The following is a 21,055-nucleotide window of genomic DNA, read 5'->3' as shown; positions in this document are numbered from 1 at the left end:
AACTGCACCCTCAACCTATCACTGAGCAATCGATTGATTTATGAAGCTTTTAATGTATATAGAGGACCCTACTAAGTGTTTGGGAGAGTAATAAAAATAATAATTGTAGTATTTTATTAAGCGCTTACTATGTGCCAAGTGCTGTTCTACAATATAACAGAGTTGGTAAACGTATTCCCTGCCCACAGTGTGCTTATAGTCTAGAGGGGGAGACAGACATAAACATAAATCAATTCTTAATGTAGTTCATGAATTGTAATTTATTATATAATATAATGCAATATAATGTACTACAATATAATAAGTCTGTGGATATAATACACTTCATTTGCCCCTCCCTCAGCCCCACAGCATTTATGTTCATAGATGTAATTTGTATGTTCATACCTATGTCTGTCTCCCCTTCTGGACTCTATCTAAGCTCCTTGTGGGTAGGGAATGTGTTTACCAACTCTGTTGCACTGTACTCTCCTCAAGCGCTTAGTACAGTGCTCCGCATATAGTAAACACTCTATGAACACGATTGATTGATTGGAATGTACAAAAGTGCCAACTCAGTGGCACTTAATGATAAATAATGATAATAATTCCACCACTAGATTGTAAGATTTTTATAGGCCAGGGATCGTGTCAACTTACTCTATTGTACTCTCCAAAGGGCTTAGTACAGTTCTCTGCCCACAGTAAGCACTCAAATACTCTCGAATACCAGTGAATAGTGAATTGTGAAGTGTCTAACTGATGTTGTTAGACTATGCTATGTACTTATTTACTAGACCATTTTTTCCCAGGCTGTAGGGGGGCAATTGCGGAGATCCAGACCTTCCTGACCCTAGACCAGTTATATTCCTCTATCTTGTCCTTGAAAATGTACCAGCCTAGGATTTCAGCACTGGTACAGAAATTAAAAATCCGGGACACATATCAGGAAACTATTCCATCGGGTCTGAGACATCACTCTATAACATCTGGTGATACACAGAACAACTAAATAAATAGAACTTTTCCTCGTGTGTCCTCATGATGCCCTTATGTCACATCATGTTTCATAACAGGTGTGATCTAGTGGACACACAAAGACAGGGTAGTCAGTTAAGACGTGTCAGTCAAGCGTGGCTTAGTGGAAAGAGCATGGGCTTGGAAGTCATAGGACGTGGGTTCTAATACCGGCTCTGCTATTTGTCTGCTGTGAGACCTTGGGCAAGCCACTTAACCTCTTTGTGCCTCAGTTATCTCATCTTTAAAATGGGGATTAAAACTGTGAGCCCTCCGTGGGACAACCTGATTTCCTTGTATCTACCCCAGTACTTAGAACAGTGCTCAGCTCATAGTAAGCGTTTAAAGTACCATTATTATTATTATTATTATTATTATTGAGCGCTTACTGAGCTTGGGAGAGTACAATAAAACAGAGCTGGTACACACAATCAAAGCAATAAATGGTATTTATTGAGCGCTTGCCTTGTGCAGAGCCCTGTACTAACTGCTTGGGAGAGTCGAGAAAAACCGAGACACATTCCCTGCCCATGAGAAAGTCAAAGTCTAGAGCGTGGAGACAGTAATTAAAATAAATTACATCTATATAGATAGGTTCTGTGGAGCTGAAGGTGAGGTGACACAAATCAAAGTGCATTGGTGTCACAGAAGAGGGAGAGAAAGTCAGGAAAAGAGGGCTTATTTGAGGAAGGCCTCTTGGAGGAAATTTGACTTTATTAATGTTTTTAAGGTGGGGAGAGCGGTGGTCTGGTGTATCTGGAGAGGATGTGAGTTCCAGGCTAGGGGGAGGTCTTGGAAAAGGAGTTGGCGGCGATAGAGGAGATCGGGGCACTGTGAATAAGTTGATGCTAGAGGAGTGGAGTGGGAAGGTTAGCCTGTAATAATATTAATAAAAATAATAGTATTTTTAAGTGCTTCCTAAGTGCCAAGTACTGCTCTAAGCACTAAGGTAGATAGAAGGCAATCAAGTTGTCCCATGTGGGGTTCACAATCCCAACCCCCATTTTACAGCTGAGGTCACTGAGGCCCATTGAAGTTAAGTACATTACTTAATACAGTGCTCTGCACACAGTAAGTGCTCAATAAATACGACTGAATGAATGAATAAATGACTTGCCCAAAGTCACACAGCTGAAACAGGGGTTAGAACCCACGACCTCTGACTCCCAAGCCCAGGTGAGGTAATGTTAGGAATTGACTAGTACTTCAGGAGGCACTGTTACCTTCTGAGGTATGAGGGGAAAAATAAATAATGTGCTAGTACCTACGAAGACCTGGATATTACTTGGAAAAGACTCCCAATTTACTTCTCACTTCCCACTGCCCTCTCATCCTACCAGGCTGGATAAAAACACCTTCCAGAAGGAAATGGCCAATCTCACGGAGGTTTGGGAATTTCTCCTGCTGGGTTTCTCGGAGGTCCGGGAGCTGCAGCTGGTCCACGCCGCACTGTTCCTCCAGGTCTACCTGGTGGCCCTGACAGGGAATCTCCTCATATTCGCTGTCACCGCCCTCGACTGCCCCTCCACACCCCAGTGTACTTCTTCTTCAGGAACCTGTCTGTCCTGAACCTCTGCCTTATCTCTGTCATCGTCCCCCAGTCCATCCTCAACTTCCTGACCGACCGTAGAGAAATCTCCTTCCTAGGCTGTGCTTTTCAAGTGCTTGCATTCATACTCTGTGCCTGCGCAGAGACTTCCCTGCTCATGGCGATGTCCTTCGACCGCTACTCGGCAATCTGTCTCCTCCTACGATACTTCTTCTTCAGGCACCTGTCTGTCCTGGGCCTCTGTCTTATCTCCATCACCGTCCCCTAGTCCACCCACAACTCCCTGACCGACCGTAGAGAAATCTACTTCCTGGGCTGTGCTTTCCAAGTGTTTGCGTTCATACTCCATACCTGTACAGAGACTCCCCTGCTCACGGCGATGTCCTTCGACCACTATGCAGCCATTTGCCTCCACCTAAGATACAGTGTCATCATGGATGATGGGATCTGTGGGAAGAGGTCAGCTGCCTCGTGGCACTTTGGCTCACTGAGCGCCATGACGCACTCCATCGCAACCTTCTCCATCCCCGTCTGGAAGTCTAACGTCCTCTCCCAGTTCTTCTGTGACATACCTCTGCTCATCAGTCTCGCGGGGCCCATTGGAAATCTCCAGGAATTTGTGACAAAAACCGTCTCAGTCGGCCGGCCTTACCTTCGGTTATTTCCTCGCCACTGTAGTCTCGTACGGGTGCATCTTCCAGACCGTGCTGAGGATGCCGACCACCGAGGGCCGGGCCAAAGCCTTCTCCATCTGACTGGCCCACTTGACCACCGTGACTTTATTCGTAGCAAATGGAGCCTTCGCCTACCTCAAACCCGTGTCTGACTCCCCCTCGACCCAGTATCTGCTGGGGTCCGTGTTCTACACCGTGGTGCCCCCCGCCCTGAACACCCTCATCTACAGCCTGAGGAACAGGGACATGAATGCGGCCCTGAGGAGAATGATAGCGGGGAAATGCCTCTAAAATGGCACAGTAGAACATCCTTCTCCATGAGGTCATGGGCCCTTTTAGCCCGAAAAACACCGGGTCCCCACCCCTTGGCATCGGTCCCACGGGAGTCACCGGTGATGAGGGAGTCTCTTGTGAAGAACGATGGCTGACCTAGTTACTGAGACTTCAGGATCAAGGTCCCTCATGCCTGAATTGATTACAACGCCACACATCTGCAGATAGTGGTGGCTGTGGAGATTGGCTATTTGTCTGTAGTATCTGTAAAGTGCTTATTACCAATTAATCAATAATATTTATTGAGTACTTACTGTGTGCAGAGCACTGTACTAAGCGCTTGGGAGAGTACAGTATAACCATAACCAGACATTCCCTGCCCACAACAAGTTTATAGTCTAGAAGGGGAGGCAGACATTACTATAAAGGAACAAAGTACAGATATGAACATAAGCGCAGGGGGTGAGAGCGAGGTGAATAAAGAGTGAGAATCCAAGTGCAAGGACAGCGCAGAAAGGAGTAGAAGAAGAGGAAATGGGGGCTGATCGGAGAAGGGCTCCTGAAGAGAGGTGCTCTTAATAAATACCTAAAGGTGGAGAGAGTGAGGCCTCAGAGGATGGCAGGTCAGCTTGCCAGAGTCTCGTTTGTTATCAGAATGTCTCTACGTTATAAATACATTGTGAGCAGTGATTATGTCTTTATATTGTTGTATTCTACTCCCCCAAGATGTTACTCAGTGCTTCGCATGCAACAAAGACGATTGAATGAATTTGTGACCATGGACGTTCTCGTGGGTGAAGGAGGTAACATTAGTTGGACAGACTGAGCCCAGCTTAAAGTCGGGGTTAATGTCACCTGTAGACTCCTGAGTCTTCCAGCTAACGAGTCTCTCAGGGCAAGCCTGGGGCTGGTCCTCCCGGGGAAAACCCCTTCCCTATCCCGCCCAGAACAGTGACTGTTGTCTCCGAGGATCCGGGAGCACTGGTTTTATGTCAGACTCTTTCCTGTCACGGCCACAAACCCGCATGGGGAGACAAGAAGAAAGAACTCAGCATCCCCAACCCTGGACCTCCCTGCTGAGTCAAAGTCGATCGCTCAATCCATCTTTCGTAGTTACTGAGCACTTACTGGGTGCAGAGCACTGTATTAAGCACTTGGGAGAGCACAATACAATTGAGTTGATAGACAGGATCTGTGCCCACACGGAGCTTACAGCTGACTGTGTGCAGAGTGCTGTACTAAGTGCTTGGGAGAGTCCAGTACAACAGAGTGGGTAGATACAATGTCAGCCCTCAGGAAGCTAACAGTCTAGTGTGAGAAACAGATATTAAAATGAATTACATATAGAGGAAGCATCAGAATATAAGAATATATATGTATATATATATATATATATATATATATATATATATATATATATATATATATATATATATATATGTAACGTGGCGCCTAGGGGAAAGACCACCGGCCTGGAAGCCAGAGGACACTGGGTTCTAATCCCAGCTCCACCAGTTATTTGCTTTGAGACCTTGAGCAAGTCACTTCACTTCTCTGCGCGTCAGTTACCTTATATGTAACATGGGGATTAAGACTGTGACCCTCATGTGGAACATGGACTGTGTCCAAAACTGATTAGCTTGTATCTATCCCAGCATTTAGGATAGTGTCTGGCACAAATTAACCGGTTAACAAATGCCACCAGAAAAGGTAGTTGGTGAAGCTGGGATTAGAGTGTAGGTCCCCTGCCTCCCATGCCCATGCATTTTCCCCTTTGGTTATGCTGCTTCCCAATTACCGCAGCATAACCCAAGGAATGGAAGATATAGGTTATAAATCCAGGTTGTAAAGGGCCAGATAAAAAGCCAGGAAGGCAGAGAAGATGGAACGGGAAGCCTAGGTGTGAGAGGACTGGCCAGACCTGGGATGCGGGTGGCAAACCAGTCCCTATGGAGAAGATACTGCCCGCCCGACTCCGAGTTGGGAGGCGTGGATTAATAATAATTACGGTTTTTCTTAAGCACTTACTATGTGCCAAGCACTGTTTTAAGCGCTGGGGTAATCAGGTTGCCCCATTTAGGGCTTACAGTCTTAAATCCCATTTTACAGATCAGATAACTGAGGCACAGAGAAGTTAAGTGGCTTGCCCAAGGTCACACAGAAAATAAGTGGCAGAGCCGGGATTAGAACCAGCATCCGCTGACTCCCAGGCCTGGGCTCGTTCCAGGAAACCACGCTGCTAACCTCTATTTGAAGCCAGTCAAGACCAAGCTACCAGGATCCCAACAGGAGGTCAAAGGACAATGAAACTGAGGTTAGACTAGCCTGGAAACTCGCTGCAGGCAGGGAATGAGTCTACCAACTCTATTCTATTGTACTCTCCCAAGCGCTTAGTACAATGCTCTGCACACAGGTAGCTCTCAATATTGATTGATTATTTACTGCATCGTCAGCCCCAGAGCACTTATGTATATTTCCATCATTTACTGATTGATACCATCAGTCTCCTCCTCTAAACTCTAAGCTCATTGTGGGCAGGGAATGAATCTACCGACCTTGTCCTATTGTACTCTCCCCAATCCTTAGTACAGTGATCTGCACACAGTAAATGCTTAATAAATACCGGTGATTGATTGTCTACTCGACTGCCCTTTAGGCTTTGAAAAACAGAATCAATTTTCTGTGCCTCCATGGGCAATCCACAGATTCTCCGTGAAAATGACCAGCACCACCATGGTGACAGAATTCCTCCTATTGGGATTCTCGGAGGTCCGGGAGCTGCAGCTGGTCCAGGCAGCACTGTTCCTCCTTGTCTACCAGGCGGCCCTGACGGGCAATCTCCTCATCGTCGCCATCACCGTCCTCGACCGACGCCTCCAATCAATCAATCAATCAATCGTATTTATTGAGGCTTACTGTGTGCAGAGCACTGTACTAAGCTCTTGGGAAGTACAAGATGGCAACATACAGTGACAGTCCCTACCCAACAGTGTGCTCACAGTCTAGAAGGGGGAGACAGAGAACAAAACCAAACATACTAACAGAATAAAATAAATAGAATAGATATGTACAAGTAAAATAAATAAATAAATAAATGAATAAATAGAGTAATAAATATGTACAGACATATATACATACATACAGGTGCTGTGGGGAAGGGAAGGAGGTAAGATGGGGGGATGGAGAGGGGGGCGAGGGGGAGAGGAAGGAAGGGGCTCAGTCTGCGAAGGCCTCCTGGAGGAGGTGAGCTCTCAGTAGGGCCTTGAAGGGAGGAAGAGAGCTAGCTTGGCGGATGGGCAGAGGGAGGGAATTCCAGGCCCGGGGGATGACGTGGGCCGGGGGTCGATGGCGGGACAGGCGAGAACGAGGCACGGTGAGGAGATCAGCGGCAGAGGAGCGGAGGGTTCAGGGTGGGCTGTAGAAGGAGAGAAGGGAGGTGAGGTAGGAGGGGGCGAGGTGATGTGGAGAACCTTGAAGCCGAGGGTGAGGAGTTTCTGCCTGATGTGCAGATTGATGGGTAGCCACTGGAGATTTTTGAGGAGGGGAGTAACATGCCCAGAACGTTTCTGGACAAAGACAATCCGGGCAGCAGCATGAAGTATGGATTGAAGTGGGGAGAGACATGAGGATAGGAGATCAGAGAGAAGGCTGATACAGTACTCCAGACGGGATAGGATGAGAGCTTGAATGAGCAGGATAGCGGTTTGGATGGAGAGGAAATGGAGGATCTTGGCAATGTTGCGGAGCTGAGACCGGCAGGTTTTGGTGATGGCTTGGATGTGAGGGGTGAATGAGAGAGCGGAGTCGAGGATGACACCAAGGTTGCAGGCTTGTGAGACGGGAAGGGTGGTAGTGCCGTCAACAGAGATGGGAACGTCAGGGAGAGGGCAGGGTTTCGGAGGGAAGACAAGGAGTTCAGTCTTGGACATGTTGAGTTTTAGGTGGCGGGCAGACATCCAGCTGGAGATGTCCTGAAGGCAGGAGGAGATGCGAGCCTGGAGAGAGGGGGAGAGAGCAGGGGCAGAGTTGTAGATCTGGGTGTAATCAGCATAGAGATGATAGTTGAAGTCGTGGGAGCGAATGAAGTCACCAAGGGAGTGAGTGTAAATCGAGAACAGAAGGGGACCAAGCACTGACCCTTGGGGAACCCCCACAGTACGGGGATGGAAGAGGGAGGAGGAGCCTGCAAAGAGACTGAGAATGAACGACCGGAGACATAAGAGGAGAACCAGGAGAGGACGGAGTCTGTGAAGCCAAGGTCGGATAGCGTGTTGAGGAGAAGGGGGTGGTCCACAGTGTCGAAGGCAGCTGAGAGGTCGAGGAGGATTAGGATAGAGTAGGGGCCGTTGGATTTGGCAAGAAGGAGGTCGTTGGTGACCTTTGAGAGGGCAGTTTCCGTGGAATGTAGGGGACGGGAGCCAGACTGGAGGGGGTCGAGGAGATAGGTGGCTCCACACCTCCAAGTACTTACTTCTTCCTCAGGAACCTGTCCGTCCTCGACCTGTGCCTCATCTACGTCACTGTTCCCAAGTCCACCCACAACTCCCTGATTAATAGCAGAGCCATCTCTCTATGGGGCTGTGTGGCTCAGGTCTTTTTTGTGATTTTGTTTGCTGGCTCGGAGTTATCCGTTCTCACGGCGATGTCTTACGACAGCCACGCGGCCATCTGCCGCCCCCTGTGCAACGAGGTCATCATGGATCGGGGGACCTGTGAGAAGATGGCCGCCGCCTAATGACTCCATGTACTCAGCCGGGACATCGACACTGAGCTTCTGTGGCTCTAACTCGATCCAGGAGTTCTTCCGTGACATCCCTTCCTTACTGAAGATCTCCTGTTCCGAAACGCACGTTGTCATCGATGTCAGTGTGGCCCATGCAGTCAGGTTCGTTTTTGTCTCCTTCGTCTCCATCGTCGCCTCGTACGTGCACATGTTCCGGGCCGTGCTGAGGATGCCGGCCGCCACGGGCTGGGCCAAAGCCTTCTCCACCTGCCTGCCCCACCTCGTCGTTGTGACTTTATTCTTAGTCAACGGAACCTTCGCCTACCTCAAGCCCGTGTCTTACTTCCTCTTGGCCCTGGACCAGCTGGTGTCCGTGTTCTATTCCGTGAATAGAATACCAGGTATATACCAGGTATATACTGGCCTCCCACATTGAACCTCCTCAGCTACATCCTGAGGAACCGAGACATGAAGTCCACCCTAAGGAGAATTGTGGTGTATGAAGGCACAAACTCCGGCTAGGGTAAGCACGAAATCGCTTATTGGGTTAAACAGCAAGACTTTTATATCCTTCAGTCACATTCTGTAGTTTTCCATGTTCCTGTGTTTATAGCTAACACAGCAATTCTGTAACCTTCAAGGCCAGTAACAAGTAACAACCGTCTACGCAAGGTCGTAGGGCCGATAACAAGTAGCTCTTGTCTGTACAAGGCTGTGATAACAGAGACCAGGCTTTTGACCACAGCTCTCCTCTCGGTTCCTTGTTTACATGGCCCTGCTGTTCCCCACATCTCCCCCTCCTTTGTTTCTAACTATACCACTAATGAGCAACGTGGCCATCACACGAGCTTCAACCGTGCGTGTGGCCCTAATAAGCGAGCATGTCATATAGGAAACGAGCAAAAGGAAGAGAAGCAAGGCTCCCGCTATACCGACAAATATCCAGACGTGCAGATTTAACCCCGTGAACCACGTTTTCGGAAGGTTAACAGGAAGCCACAGCTCTGGGCGCCGACGCAGGGGAAATATAAAGAGTGCATCTAAAGAAGAGAAACAATTCCCATACCCTACATTGGTCAGGTTAATACAGTAAGTGTGGTTGCAGTGGCTTATGGTAGCCGCTTGTGCCATTGCAAAGACGTAGGGATATGAAGTGCAAATCATAATTGGATCAGTTCGTAACTGTGTAGCGTTAGCAGTATGATTAGACAGGGTGAGATTCCATAAGGTACGATTAATAAACGCGAAGCCTAAACGCCAAATTCTCGTATGCAATGGGGAGGCGATGTTGTTGGTGGGCATATAAAATTGTAAAGGGGGCCCAGCCAAGCCCACCGCCATACCAGGATACACTGTGGTTATGGATGCCGAACCCAACAGAGTGGTTGCTCACCGTGTCCCACAGAACCCCATGAGGGCCCCAGTCCAAAATAGTTCCCGTAGTTCCAGGACCGAGCCCGCGACATGGCTGCCAGTTTATCCGTGCGTTGTCTGCGAGTGGGTCCTTCGTACAACGGGGCAAGTCGGGGGTATATATCCCCACTTCCGTAAGGTTGTGGAGAGACGATGTTCCAGACACACCCGGGATGCTTATTAAAGTGTAATTCTTTGTTCCACGTTTGTCCCTCACTATCAGGTGTTGCTGAGGCGACACCGGAATACAGCCGATGTCACTGTCATTACTAGTTGTCAGACAAAGGGGTGGAAGGTCAGTTACAAACTCAATATTGTTGAGAGCAAAACAACTAGTATTGTTAGGCCCTCCGTCTAACGCCGGGGGCATCCATACCCCACCTATCCATTCAGTGTCATTGTTCCCGAAAGGTGGTGTAGGATCCCACCAGGTTGTAGGTTTGAAGACGGGTGGATCAAGAATATGTGCCCAGTAAAGACCATTCCCCGTGACAGGCCGGCAAAGCCTCCCCATCCGGCTCCAGATCATAAGCATTCTGACCGTATCGAGCCCCGTATCAGGGGGCGCCGCCCGGGCTACCGTAAGTTGTTGCGCCAGGGCAGAGGCTAACATTTCAGCCTTAAACTGCTCAGAGCCAACATTCTGGCACGTCTTAATTAGGTCCGATAGCGTCTTTGCCTTGTTCCGCAGGGGATCCAAGGCCTTCCTGCAATCAACATTGGCATTTTGAATTGCCAATTGAAACAATAACAACCGCTCAGCCTCCTCCGAATCTATCTGACGCTGTATGGCAGTTTGGAGCCTATCCAGAAACGTAACGTAAGGCTCCTGAGCACCCTGACGGACGGCAGCAAAAGAGGTCTCCCGCCGACCCGCATCAGGGACTCGTTTCAGCGCCTTCATGGTTAAGGAGGCAGCCTGGGTAAAGGCCACCCGGTTTAATTGAACCTGTGCTTGGGGTGTGGCAAACTGCCTTTGCCCTACTAATTCATCCACCCCAAGGTTAATATTGTTAGCAAGATTATCCATAACTTGCAGGGTAACAGCTTCCCGATACTCAGAGTCCCACACAGAGTACTGTGTTGGGCTAAGCAACAAACGCAGTAAAGTGCACCAGTCATGGGGTGTCATAATATACGATTCAGAGACAGCCACTATTAGATTCATTGTGTAGGACGACTGTAACCCATAATCGCGAACACTTTTCCGCAACTCCTTAATCAACTCATAAGGGAGAGAGTCATACTGAGCCGGCCGCCCGGGAAGATACACCATCGGCATCGCTTGCTTTCGGAGCCCGAAAGGGCTCCGGCATAGGCAGGCTGCGCCGTAGGAGGCGCAGCATATACATACGGTGGCGCAGCAGACAAAGGGGGAGCAAGGCGGGGAGGGTGAACGATCGACGAACGGGATACCGCCTGCAGGCGCTGCATCTGCAAAAGGTCCTTTGCTGTGGGCGTGGCAGCAGCCGTCGTTGTAAGAGGGGCCAAAAGTAGGTAGAGATCAGATCCCTCCTTCGGGTCTGCAGTCCCAGAGTCAGAAGGATCGCCAGAGTCATTATGATCCGTGTCCTGATACAAGTCCTCGGGATCCGGAACAGCAGCGTACACCGGCTCCAATTCTTCTGTTGGTGACAAAACTTCAAAGTACAGGGGGTCCTCCTGATCACTCCCTGCCCCCAAGTTGCGCGCCGCCGGCGCCCCCTGCAACCCCCGTTCAGCGGGATGCAGCGCCCGCAGCGCCGTAAAAACAGTTCTCCATGTAATCAGTACCCATTTGGGTAGGGGCTGGTACAAGCTTCCACGAGTCCGTAGCTCCTGGCCCACCTTTTGCCATAAGGTAAAATCATTAGAACCACCTTCAGGGAACCATGTACAATGATCCCGAATCCATACTAATAACTGGACCAACTCCACAGTTGGCACCTTGAACCCCTGCTCCTTCAAAATACGCTGTAATATTTCGAGCTGTAATTTTTGCTCTCTCGTGGCTGATTGCCCCATGCTGTCAATTCTTCCGCGGCTGCTCACCTGTCCGTCCTGCGAACGGTGATGTCTTAACGTCTCCAGCCAGAGCTTTTACGAACTCATATACTCCGTCCAGCCGCGGGTACACCACCGGATCGTAAGTTCAGATTTCGAGTCCCGATTCGGGCGCCATTTGTGGTGCATGAAGGCACGGACTCCGGCTAGGGTAAGCACAAAATCGTTTAGTGGGTTAAACAGCAAGACGTTTATATACTTCAGTCACATTCTGTACTTTCCCATGTTCCTGTGTTTATAGCTAACACAGCAATTCTGTACCCTTCAAGGCCAGTAACAAGTAACAACCGTCTATGCAAGGTCATAGGGCCGATAACAAGTAACTCTTATCTGTACAAGGCTGTGATAACAGAGACCAGGCTTTTGGCCACAGCTCTCCTCTCGGTTCCTTGTTTACTTGGCCCTGCTGTTCCCCACAGAGAATGATAGCGGTAAAAAGCATCTAAAATGGGTGTAGAACCTTCTTCTCCCTGAGGTCAGAGACCCTTCTGGCTTTGGGAAACTCTGGGTCCCCATCCTTTGGGGTCAGTCACATGGGAACTACATGTGCGCTCAGAGGAGGATCGCATAACTAGACAGTTTGCCAGAGTCTCGTTCGGTATCGGAATGTCCCTACATTATAAGTTCATTGTGAGCGGTGACTATGTCTGTTTAGAATGCAAGGCCGGTTTGTAAAGAGGGGCCACATAAAAAGCCAGGAATGCAGAGAAGATGGAACCGGAAGGATGGGTGTGAGATGAGAGGCCAGTCGTGGGATGTGGGTGGAAAACCCGCCGCTGTGGAAAAAAACACTGACCACCCGAAGATGAGAGTTAGAAGTTAGGAGTTAGGAGGCGTGGACTGCAAACATCTAGTTGGAACCAGTCGATACCAAGCTGTCAGGATCCCAAGAAAAGGACAAAGGACAATGAAGCTGAGATTAGACTAGCCAACTTCTCACCCTCGGCTTCAAGGCTCTCCTTCACCTCGTCGCCTCCTACCACACCTCCCTTCTCTCCTTCTACAGCCCACCCCGCACCCTCTGCTCCTCTGCCGCTAATCCCCTCACTGTGCCTCGTTATCGCCTGCCCCGCCGTCGACCCCATGCCCACGTCATCCGCCTGGCCTGGAATGCCCTCCCTCCCCACATCCGCCAAGCTAGCTCTCTTCCTCCCTTCAAAGCCCTACCGAGAGCTCACCTCCTCCAGGATGCCTTCCCAGACTGAGCCCTTTCCTTCCTCTCCCCCTTCTCCCCCTCCCTCTCCCCCGCGCCTTGCCTCCTTCCCCTCCCCACAGCACCTGTATATATGTATATATGTTTGTACGTATTTATTACTCTATTTATTTATGTTATTTGTACATATTTATTCTTTTTATTTTATTTCGTTAATATGTTTTGTTTTGTTGTCTGTCTCCCCATTCTAGACTGTGAGCCCGCTGTTGGGAAGGGAGCGTCTCTATATGTTGCCAACTTGTACTTCCCAAGAGTTTAGTACACAGCTCTGCACACAGTAAGCGCTTAATAAATACGATTGAATGAATGAATGAAGCTGAGATTAGACTAGCCCCAAAGCTCTCTGCGGGCAGGGAACGTGTCTTCCAATCCTGTTCTACTGCACACCTTCCCGCCCCCAGCCCCCAGTGCTCTGCACACAGTAAGTGCTCAGTAAATACCATCGATTGATCGAGCGCCTACTGTACTTCCTTTTACACTAATGAATAACGCTCTAGCTACCTGTATCGGATTCCCTCAGTCGTTTTTGGTTGGGTTGAAGAGGAGCCTACCTGCAGAGCACTTATATTCATTTAGTACCTTATCTATTTATATTAATGTCTGTCTCCTCCACTAGACTGTAGACACGCTATGGGCAGGGAACGTTTGCTGTACCTCTGTTCTATTATACTCTTCCAATCATTTAGTACAGTGCCCTGCACAAAGAAGGCGCTCAAGATATATCATTATTGTTGAAGAAATATTAGGCAGTGTAGGTAATCATTCATTTCCCGGCTCCGCCAATTGTCAGCTGTGTGACTTTGGGCAAGTCATTTAACTTCTCTGTGCCTCGGTTACCTCACTATAATATGGGGATTAAGACTGTGAGCCCCCAGTGGAACAACCTGATCACCTTGTAACCACCCCAGCGCTTAGAACAGTGTTTTGCACATAGTAAGCACTTAATAAATGCCACTAGTATTATTATCATTATTATTATTATTTCTAGACTGTGAGCCCGGTGTAGGAAGGGATTGTCTCTGTTGCTGAATTGTACTTTCCAAGTGCTTAATACAGTACTCTGAACACAGTAAGCACTCGATAAATATGATTGAATAATAATATCAGGATGTCATTATGACACATACAAAAAAGGTGTTTGCAGACATGATCAATTAATCAAAGGTATTTATTGAGCACTTATTGTGTGCAGAGCACGGAACTAAATACTTGGGAGAGTTAAATAGAACGGAATTGGGAGAGTATTGTAGAACAGAGTTGGTAGACAATATAAAAATATCTTTGTAAAGTGTGTGTGTGTGTGTGTGTGTGTGTGTGTGTGTGAGAGAGAGAGAGAGAGAGAGAGAGAGAGAGAGAGAGAGAGAGAAAGGGGTGGGTGGGTGGTTTATTAGGACCCCAGACCCATTATCATTTCTCCAAAGCCATTGCCTTCCCAACCCGAGTCTCTGTGAACGTGAAAATGCAGACCTAGAAGCCAAAACAGAGGGAGGCTGAGGGTTGAAAATAAAAATGGGGATTTTCAGATTCCTTCCTGTAAACGTGTTCCTCCTCTGTGGGAAATCCACAGATGATCCATGAAAATGGGAAACACCACCAAAGTGAGAGAATTCTTCGTGCTGAGATTCTCGGAGGTCCTGGAGCTGCAGCTGGTCCACGCAGCGCTGTTCCTCCTGGTTTACCTGGTGGCTCTGATGGGGAATCTCCTCATCGTCGCCATCAACGCCCTCGACCGGCGCCTCCACACCCCCATGTACTTCTTCCTCAGGAACCTGTCCGTCCTCGACCTCTGCCTCGTCTCTGTCACCGTTCCCAAGTCCACCCACAACTCCCTGATCAATGGCAGCGCCATCTCTCTATGGGGTTGCGTGGCCCAGGTCATTTTTGTGATTTCGTTTGCTTTTTCGGAGTTGTCCCTCCTCAGGGCGATTTCCTATGGCTGTTACGCGGACATCTGCCACTCCCTCTGCTACAAGGTCATCATGGACCGATGGGCCTGTGGGAAGATGTTCACGGCTTCGTGGCTCAGCGGGGGCCTGTTCGGGGCAATGTACACAGCAGGGACATTGACAATGAGCTTCTGTGGCTCTACCTTGATCCAGCAGTCCTTCTGCGACATCCCCTCCTTACTGAAGATCTCCTGTTCTGAAACTCACGTTGTCATCGATGTCAGCGTGGCCACTGCATTTAGCTTGGCTTTCACCTCCTTCATTTTCATCTTTGTCTCATACGTGCACATTTTCCGTGCTGAGAATGCAGGCCGCCGAGGGCCGGGCCAAAGCCTTCTCCACCTGCCTGCCCCACCTCGTCGTTGCCACAATCTTCTCGATTGGAGCCGTTGCCTATCTCAAGCCCGTGTCAGACTCCCCCACGACCCTGGACCTGCTGGTGTACATGCTGTACAGCACGGTGCCCCTCGCCCTGAACCCCCTCATCTACAGCCTGAGGAACCGGGACTTGAAGGCCGCCCTCGGGAGGGTCCTGCAGGGGCATACATTCCTCCAGAATAATGATCCCCTCTTTTTGACCGACATTTATCCCCAGAATGTTTGCAAACTCACTTGTTGCAAACTGCACTGTACTAAGTGTTGTAGTTTCTCCCTCCCTTGTGATCAGTCAATCAGGGGTATTTCTGGAGCGCTTACTCTATGCAGTGCACTGTAGTAAGCGATTGGGAGGGTCCAACACATCAAAACTGGCAAAGTCGTTCCCCTCCCACAAGGAGCTAATGGTCTTGAATACTCTTTGCTACCCTGTCTCCCTTCCCTTGACTTTCCAGATTTCAAATCCTTCCCTGACTAAATTTCTATTTATCCAGAATCATAAGACATTCTGTTTTCAGCTAATCCATCTGAGGTCCACTCCAGATCATTCTCCCCACTTTCACAGCCTTATTGAAGGCAAATCTCTTCCAAGAGGCCTTCCCTGACCAAGCCTTCATTTCCTCTGCTCCCACTCCCTTCCACGTCACCTTTGCACTTGGATTTTCTCCCTTTATTCACCCCTTCCTCAGCCCCACAGCATTTATGTCCATATCCATAATTTATTTACTTGTATTCATTTCTCTCTCCCTCACTAATAATGATGGTATTGGTTAAGTGCATGCTATGTGCAGAGTCCATAAGCTCCCTGTGGGCAGGGAATGCATCTACCGACTATGTTATATTGTAATGTCCCAAGCGCTTAGTACAGCGTTCTGCTCACGGTAAGTACTCAATAAATACTACTGATTGATTGATTGACTAACATGGTCCCGGATGACTTTCCATGCAATATTTTAACATTAAGTGCCTGGCCTCCTTCTCTCTACATTCCAGCTGCTCTCTCAGAATTGATTCCCAGTGCTTAGTAATATTGTGATGTCGTACTTGGGGTGGTTGGGGTATGTGGTTTTCCCCCGCCTCCACCTACCCTATTTACTCACCGTCTCTTCTGGGTTGCCTGGACCCTTAAGTATTTACCCCCAAGAAATGGATACTTACCCCACTCCCGCCCCATAGCACTTATGTCAAAATCCTTACACTCTGTGCTTCCTGTCTTTATTTCACTTGAATGTCTGCCACCCCAACAAGATTACCAGCCTCTTGAGATAGAGATCTTGTTTAACAAGCCTAGTGTTTTCTCCAAGGGCTTAGGTAATTCCTCTGGTAGTGCTCACCAAATGGAGAAGCAGAATAGCTTAGCGGGCCTGGGAGTCAGAGGACCTGGGTTCTAATCCCCTCTCCAGCCACTTGCCTGCTCTGTGATTTCGGTCAAGTCACTTCTCTTGACTTTGGTCAAATCACTTCTCTGTGGTTCAGTTTCCCCATCTGTAAAATGAGGATGAAGACTTTGAGCCCCATATGAGACGGAGGCTGTGTCCAACCTGATTAGCTAGTGACTACCCCCAGTGCTTATACAGTTCTTGGCATATAGTAAGTGCACAACAAGTGCCACAATAATAATAATAATAATAATAGTAATAGTAATTATTATTGTTATTATTATTATTATTATTATTATTATCTTCAGTGAATAAGAAGACAAAAACACAGACAGAGAGAAGCAAGAGTTGGTTAAGGGGGGGGGGTACTAGGTCATTAGGAGGGAATCAAAAAGAGAACTTTGATGACAAAAATGATTACAGTTGACAGAAAAGTAGCCTATGAGAAGACATCTAAGACTGTATGCGGAGATGGTACTGGTAAAAATAAATCATACCAGCCTTCTCAATCATCAATCATCACCATAAATGGTGTTTAGTGAGCGCTTAGTGTGTTCAGAGCACTGTACTGAGCCTGTGAGAGTGTACAGTATGCGAGAGCAGCAGCAGGGTATAGTGTATCGAGCATGGGCCTGGGTTTATGTGTTTTAATCCTGTCTCTGCCACCTCTCTGCTGTGTAACCTTGGGCAAGTCACTTCACTTCTCTTTACCTGAGTTACCACCACTGTAAAATGAGGATCGAGAATGTGAGTTCCACGTGGTACAGGGACTGCTTCAACCCAATTTGTTTGTATCCACCCCAGCACTTAGTACAGTTCTTGGCACATAATAAGTGCTCAACAAATACCATTATTATTATTACTACAACTGTTATTATTTTCATTGCTGTATAACAGAGTTGGTAGACACCTTCCCTACCCACAAGAAGCGAAAAGTCTAGAGAGGGAGACAGACACTAATATAAATAAATAATTTACGAAATACAATTCATAATTTATAAATATAAAGTGCTGTGGGGTTGAGAGTAGCTTGATTATCCTCGTGGGGAAGCCAGGAAGATTCACTTATTCACTCATTCAATCGTATTTGACAGGTCCGTATGTTCTGGGGGTTTTCAGTCACGAGGTCCCTCAGAACTAAAGAGGAATCCTACTTTCTCCAAAGGGAACAGAAAGGCCACGTGGGAAGGATTATAAATTGCTGCTCGAGAGAAGTGCAGAATGTGAAAGACACCATCTTTCGGGAACTCCTCCACAAGAGTGATGTCTCCTCCCGGGCGCGGGCAGCAATTAATCAATAGGATTTATTGAGAGCTTCCTGTGTTCAGAGCACTGGACTAAGCGCTTGGGAGAGTACAGAGTTGGGAGATATGTTTTCTGGTCATAATGAGCATGCAGTCCAGAAGGGGGTGACAGACTTTAATTAATCCATCAGTGGTATTTTCGGGATGCTTCCTGTATGTAGAGCTGTGTATTAAGCGCCCTGGAGAGTGCAGTATAACAAAGTTGGGAGATAAGCTCCCCGAACACAACGAGCTTGACATCTAGAGATGGAGGGGCTGAACAGCTTAAAGGGGAGGCTTTTAACTCTGGGAGAAATATGATGAGAAATCGCCTATTTCCATCCATTGGTATGTGCCAACGTGCGTCAGGAAATCCATTTCAGTGACCTTCAGCTGTTTCATTGTTCATGTGAGTTCCTACCTGATCCTTGTCTTCCTCTAGCTTGACAAGCGTTTGCTATATTCCACGTACAGTGCTAGGCTCTGGGCTCGAAACAAGATTGAACAGAGTCCATGTCCAACATGGGGCTCACAGTCTAAATTGGAGGGAGAACAGGTGTTCTTTTAAAGGTACTTGTTAAGCATATAGTGTGTGTCCTGTAATAGTAATACAATAATAATAATTATGGTATTGGTTATATGCTTACTATGTGCCAGGCACTGTCTTGAATGCTGGAACTGCTCTTAGTGATGGAGTTGATACATGATTGACCATAGCCCACGTCCCACATGGAGCTAACACTCAAAGTAGAATGGAGAACCGGATTTTTTGATACTTGTTAAGCACTTAGTATGTGTCTAGTATTGTTCTAAGCACTGGGGGAGATACAAGATGATAATAATAATGGTATCTGTTAAGCGCTTGCTATATGCCAATCACTGTTCTAAGCACTGGGGTAGATACAAGGTAATCAGGTTGTCCCACGTGGGGCTCACTGTTCAATCCCCATTTTACAAGATGAGGCAATTGAGGCACAAAGAAGTTAAGTGGCTTGCCCAAGGTCACATAGCAGACAAGTGGCAGACAAGTGGCGGAGGCGGGATTAGAACCCAGGTCTTCTGACGCCCAAGCCCGTGCTCTTTCCACTAAGCCAGGTTACTTCTCTGCCACCTCTCTGCTGTGTAACCTTGGGCAAGTCACTTCACTTCTCTTTACCTGAGTTACCACCACTGTAAAATGAGGATCGAGAATGTGAGTTCCACGTGGTCAGATTGGACATAGACTCTCTCCCACCTGGGGCTCGCAGTTTATGTAGCAGGAAGAAAAGGTAACTATTAAATACTTGCAAATGAAGGAACTGAGGCCAGAGAAGCTATGTGACTGGCCAAAGGTCTCACAGCAGGTCACATTGCAAGCTAGTGGCAGAGCTATAATCAAAACTGTCTCTCTTGGTCTAGGTAGCTCACTGAATTTTATTTACTCTCTGTGCTTCTGTCTCCCTATCTCTGATTTTCTGTGTCTGCCTGTCTTTATGTCACTCTGCCGCTTCGTGTTTACCTTTGTGTGTATTTGGGAGAGGACAGTGGTGGTCTGTCAAATATGAAGGGAGAGGGCGTTCCAGGGCAGATAGGCTAGTGTGACTAGATAAATAAGAGGAGCTGCACTATTTCAATCCTCTCAAACATTAAAGAACAGGGAACGTTCCCGGGAGAATAAAATGATTTGAATGCTTGTCTTCATTCCAGGCCAGAGGCAGAAGAAAGAGGAATCTGAGAAGTCCGATGCAACCTAACAATTTCACTTTTCTTATGTTTTTCTAGGAGAGACACCCTCAGGCAGTCCACAGACCGCATGGCCAATCACAGTTGGGAGGGAATTCCTCCTGCTGGGTTTCTGAGAGGTCCGAGAGCTGCAGTTTATCCATTCCGCGTTGTTCCTCCTGGTCTACCTGGCGGCCCTGAGCGGGAATCTCCTCATCGTCACTGTCACCGCCCTCGACCGGCACCTCCACACCCCCATGTACTTCTCCCTCCGGAACCCTTCCGTCCTTGACGTCTGCTACATCTCCGTCACCGTCCCCAAATCCATCCTCAACTCTCTGATCAACAACAGATCCATGTATTTCAGAAGCTATGCGGCCCAGGTCTTTTTGGTGGTTCTGTTTGCTGCTTCAGAACTGTTCGTCCTCACGGTGATGTCCTACGACTGCTACGCAGCCATCTGCTGCCCTCTGCGCTTCAACAGCATCATGGAACGAGAGGCCTGTGGAAAGTTGGCCGCCGTCTCCTGGCTTAGCGGAGGGCTTTTCGGGGCAATGTATTCAGCCGGGACGTTCATATTAAGCTTCTGTGAGTCCAACGTGATCCAGCAGGTCTTCTGCGATGTCCCTTCCTTACTGAAGATCTCCTGTTCGGAAACGCTTGTTGTCGTTGACGTCAGCGTGGATATGGGTATTGGCTTTGGTTTTGTCTCCATCGTCGTCTTCTACATCCTCATCTTCTCAGCCGTGCTGAGGTTCCCGTCCAATGATAGTCAGGCCAAAGCCTTCTCCACCTGCCTGCCCCACCTCGCCGTGGTCACTGTTTTTCTCTCGACCGGAAGCTTCCCGTACCTCAAACACGTGCCAGACTCCCCCTCGACTCTGGACCTGCTGGTGTCCGTGTTCTACACCGTGGTGCCCCCAACACTGAACCCCCTTATCTACAGCTTGAGGAACAGGGACGTGAAGGCCACCTTGAGGAAACTTTGTGGCTGAAACCCATTTCTCTTGTCTGCTCTCCCCTCTGCTTCGATTCTGAAATTGTCTGTGTACCCCTTAAGCACTCTGATACTCACCCCAGCCCCACGGTACTCATACAAATACTCGTGCTCTACTATTTCTCCTACTCCTGATCTACCTTAATATCTGTCTCGCCCTGTAGACTGTAAGCTACTTCAGGACAAGTATCTACCAACTCCGTTGTATTGTACTCACTCAGATGCTCAGTACAGGGCTCTGCAAACAGTAAGCGCTCAATAAAAATTGATTGACTGATTGATTGATTGATTGCCATCCCAATCCCCACAGTGCTTGGGAACAGGAAGTTGCAAAGCTCAGAGGGGACGATGGGGTAGACAAAGAAGGTGGAGAAGGACAATGGGCAGAGAAGAATTAGGTAGATTTCGGAAACCAAGGGTGGAGTGGTCAGAGGATGGTGAGAGGCGACTGTGAGGCTGGTGGTGATCTCACAAAGACGGGGAAGCCATG

General features: G+C 48.2%; 1 protein-coding gene across 1 annotated transcript; it reads left to right on the top strand.

Annotated features, from left to right (window-relative positions):
* The first annotated feature begins 14,458 nt into the window (after positions 1 to 14,458).
* LOC119921598 (olfactory receptor 14A16-like) lies at positions 14,459 to 20,700 on the top strand. Its single transcript, XM_038741713.1, is given in 4 exon segments — positions 14,459 to 15,123; positions 15,125 to 15,444; positions 20,025 to 20,415; positions 20,649 to 20,700. Coding segments are annotated over 4 exon segments (1,428 nt in total).
* The last annotated feature ends 355 nt before the right edge of the window (positions 20,701 to 21,055 follow it).

This window comes from Tachyglossus aculeatus (genome assembly GCF_015852505.1).
Source record: "Tachyglossus aculeatus isolate mTacAcu1 chromosome 12 unlocalized genomic scaffold, mTacAcu1.pri SUPER_6_unloc_3, whole genome shotgun sequence".
Classification (NCBI taxonomy): Eukaryota; Metazoa; Chordata; class Mammalia; order Monotremata; family Tachyglossidae; genus Tachyglossus; species Tachyglossus aculeatus.
The sequence above is the reverse complement of the archived record's forward strand: the minus strand, read 5'-3'. Positions and strand labels throughout refer to the sequence as shown.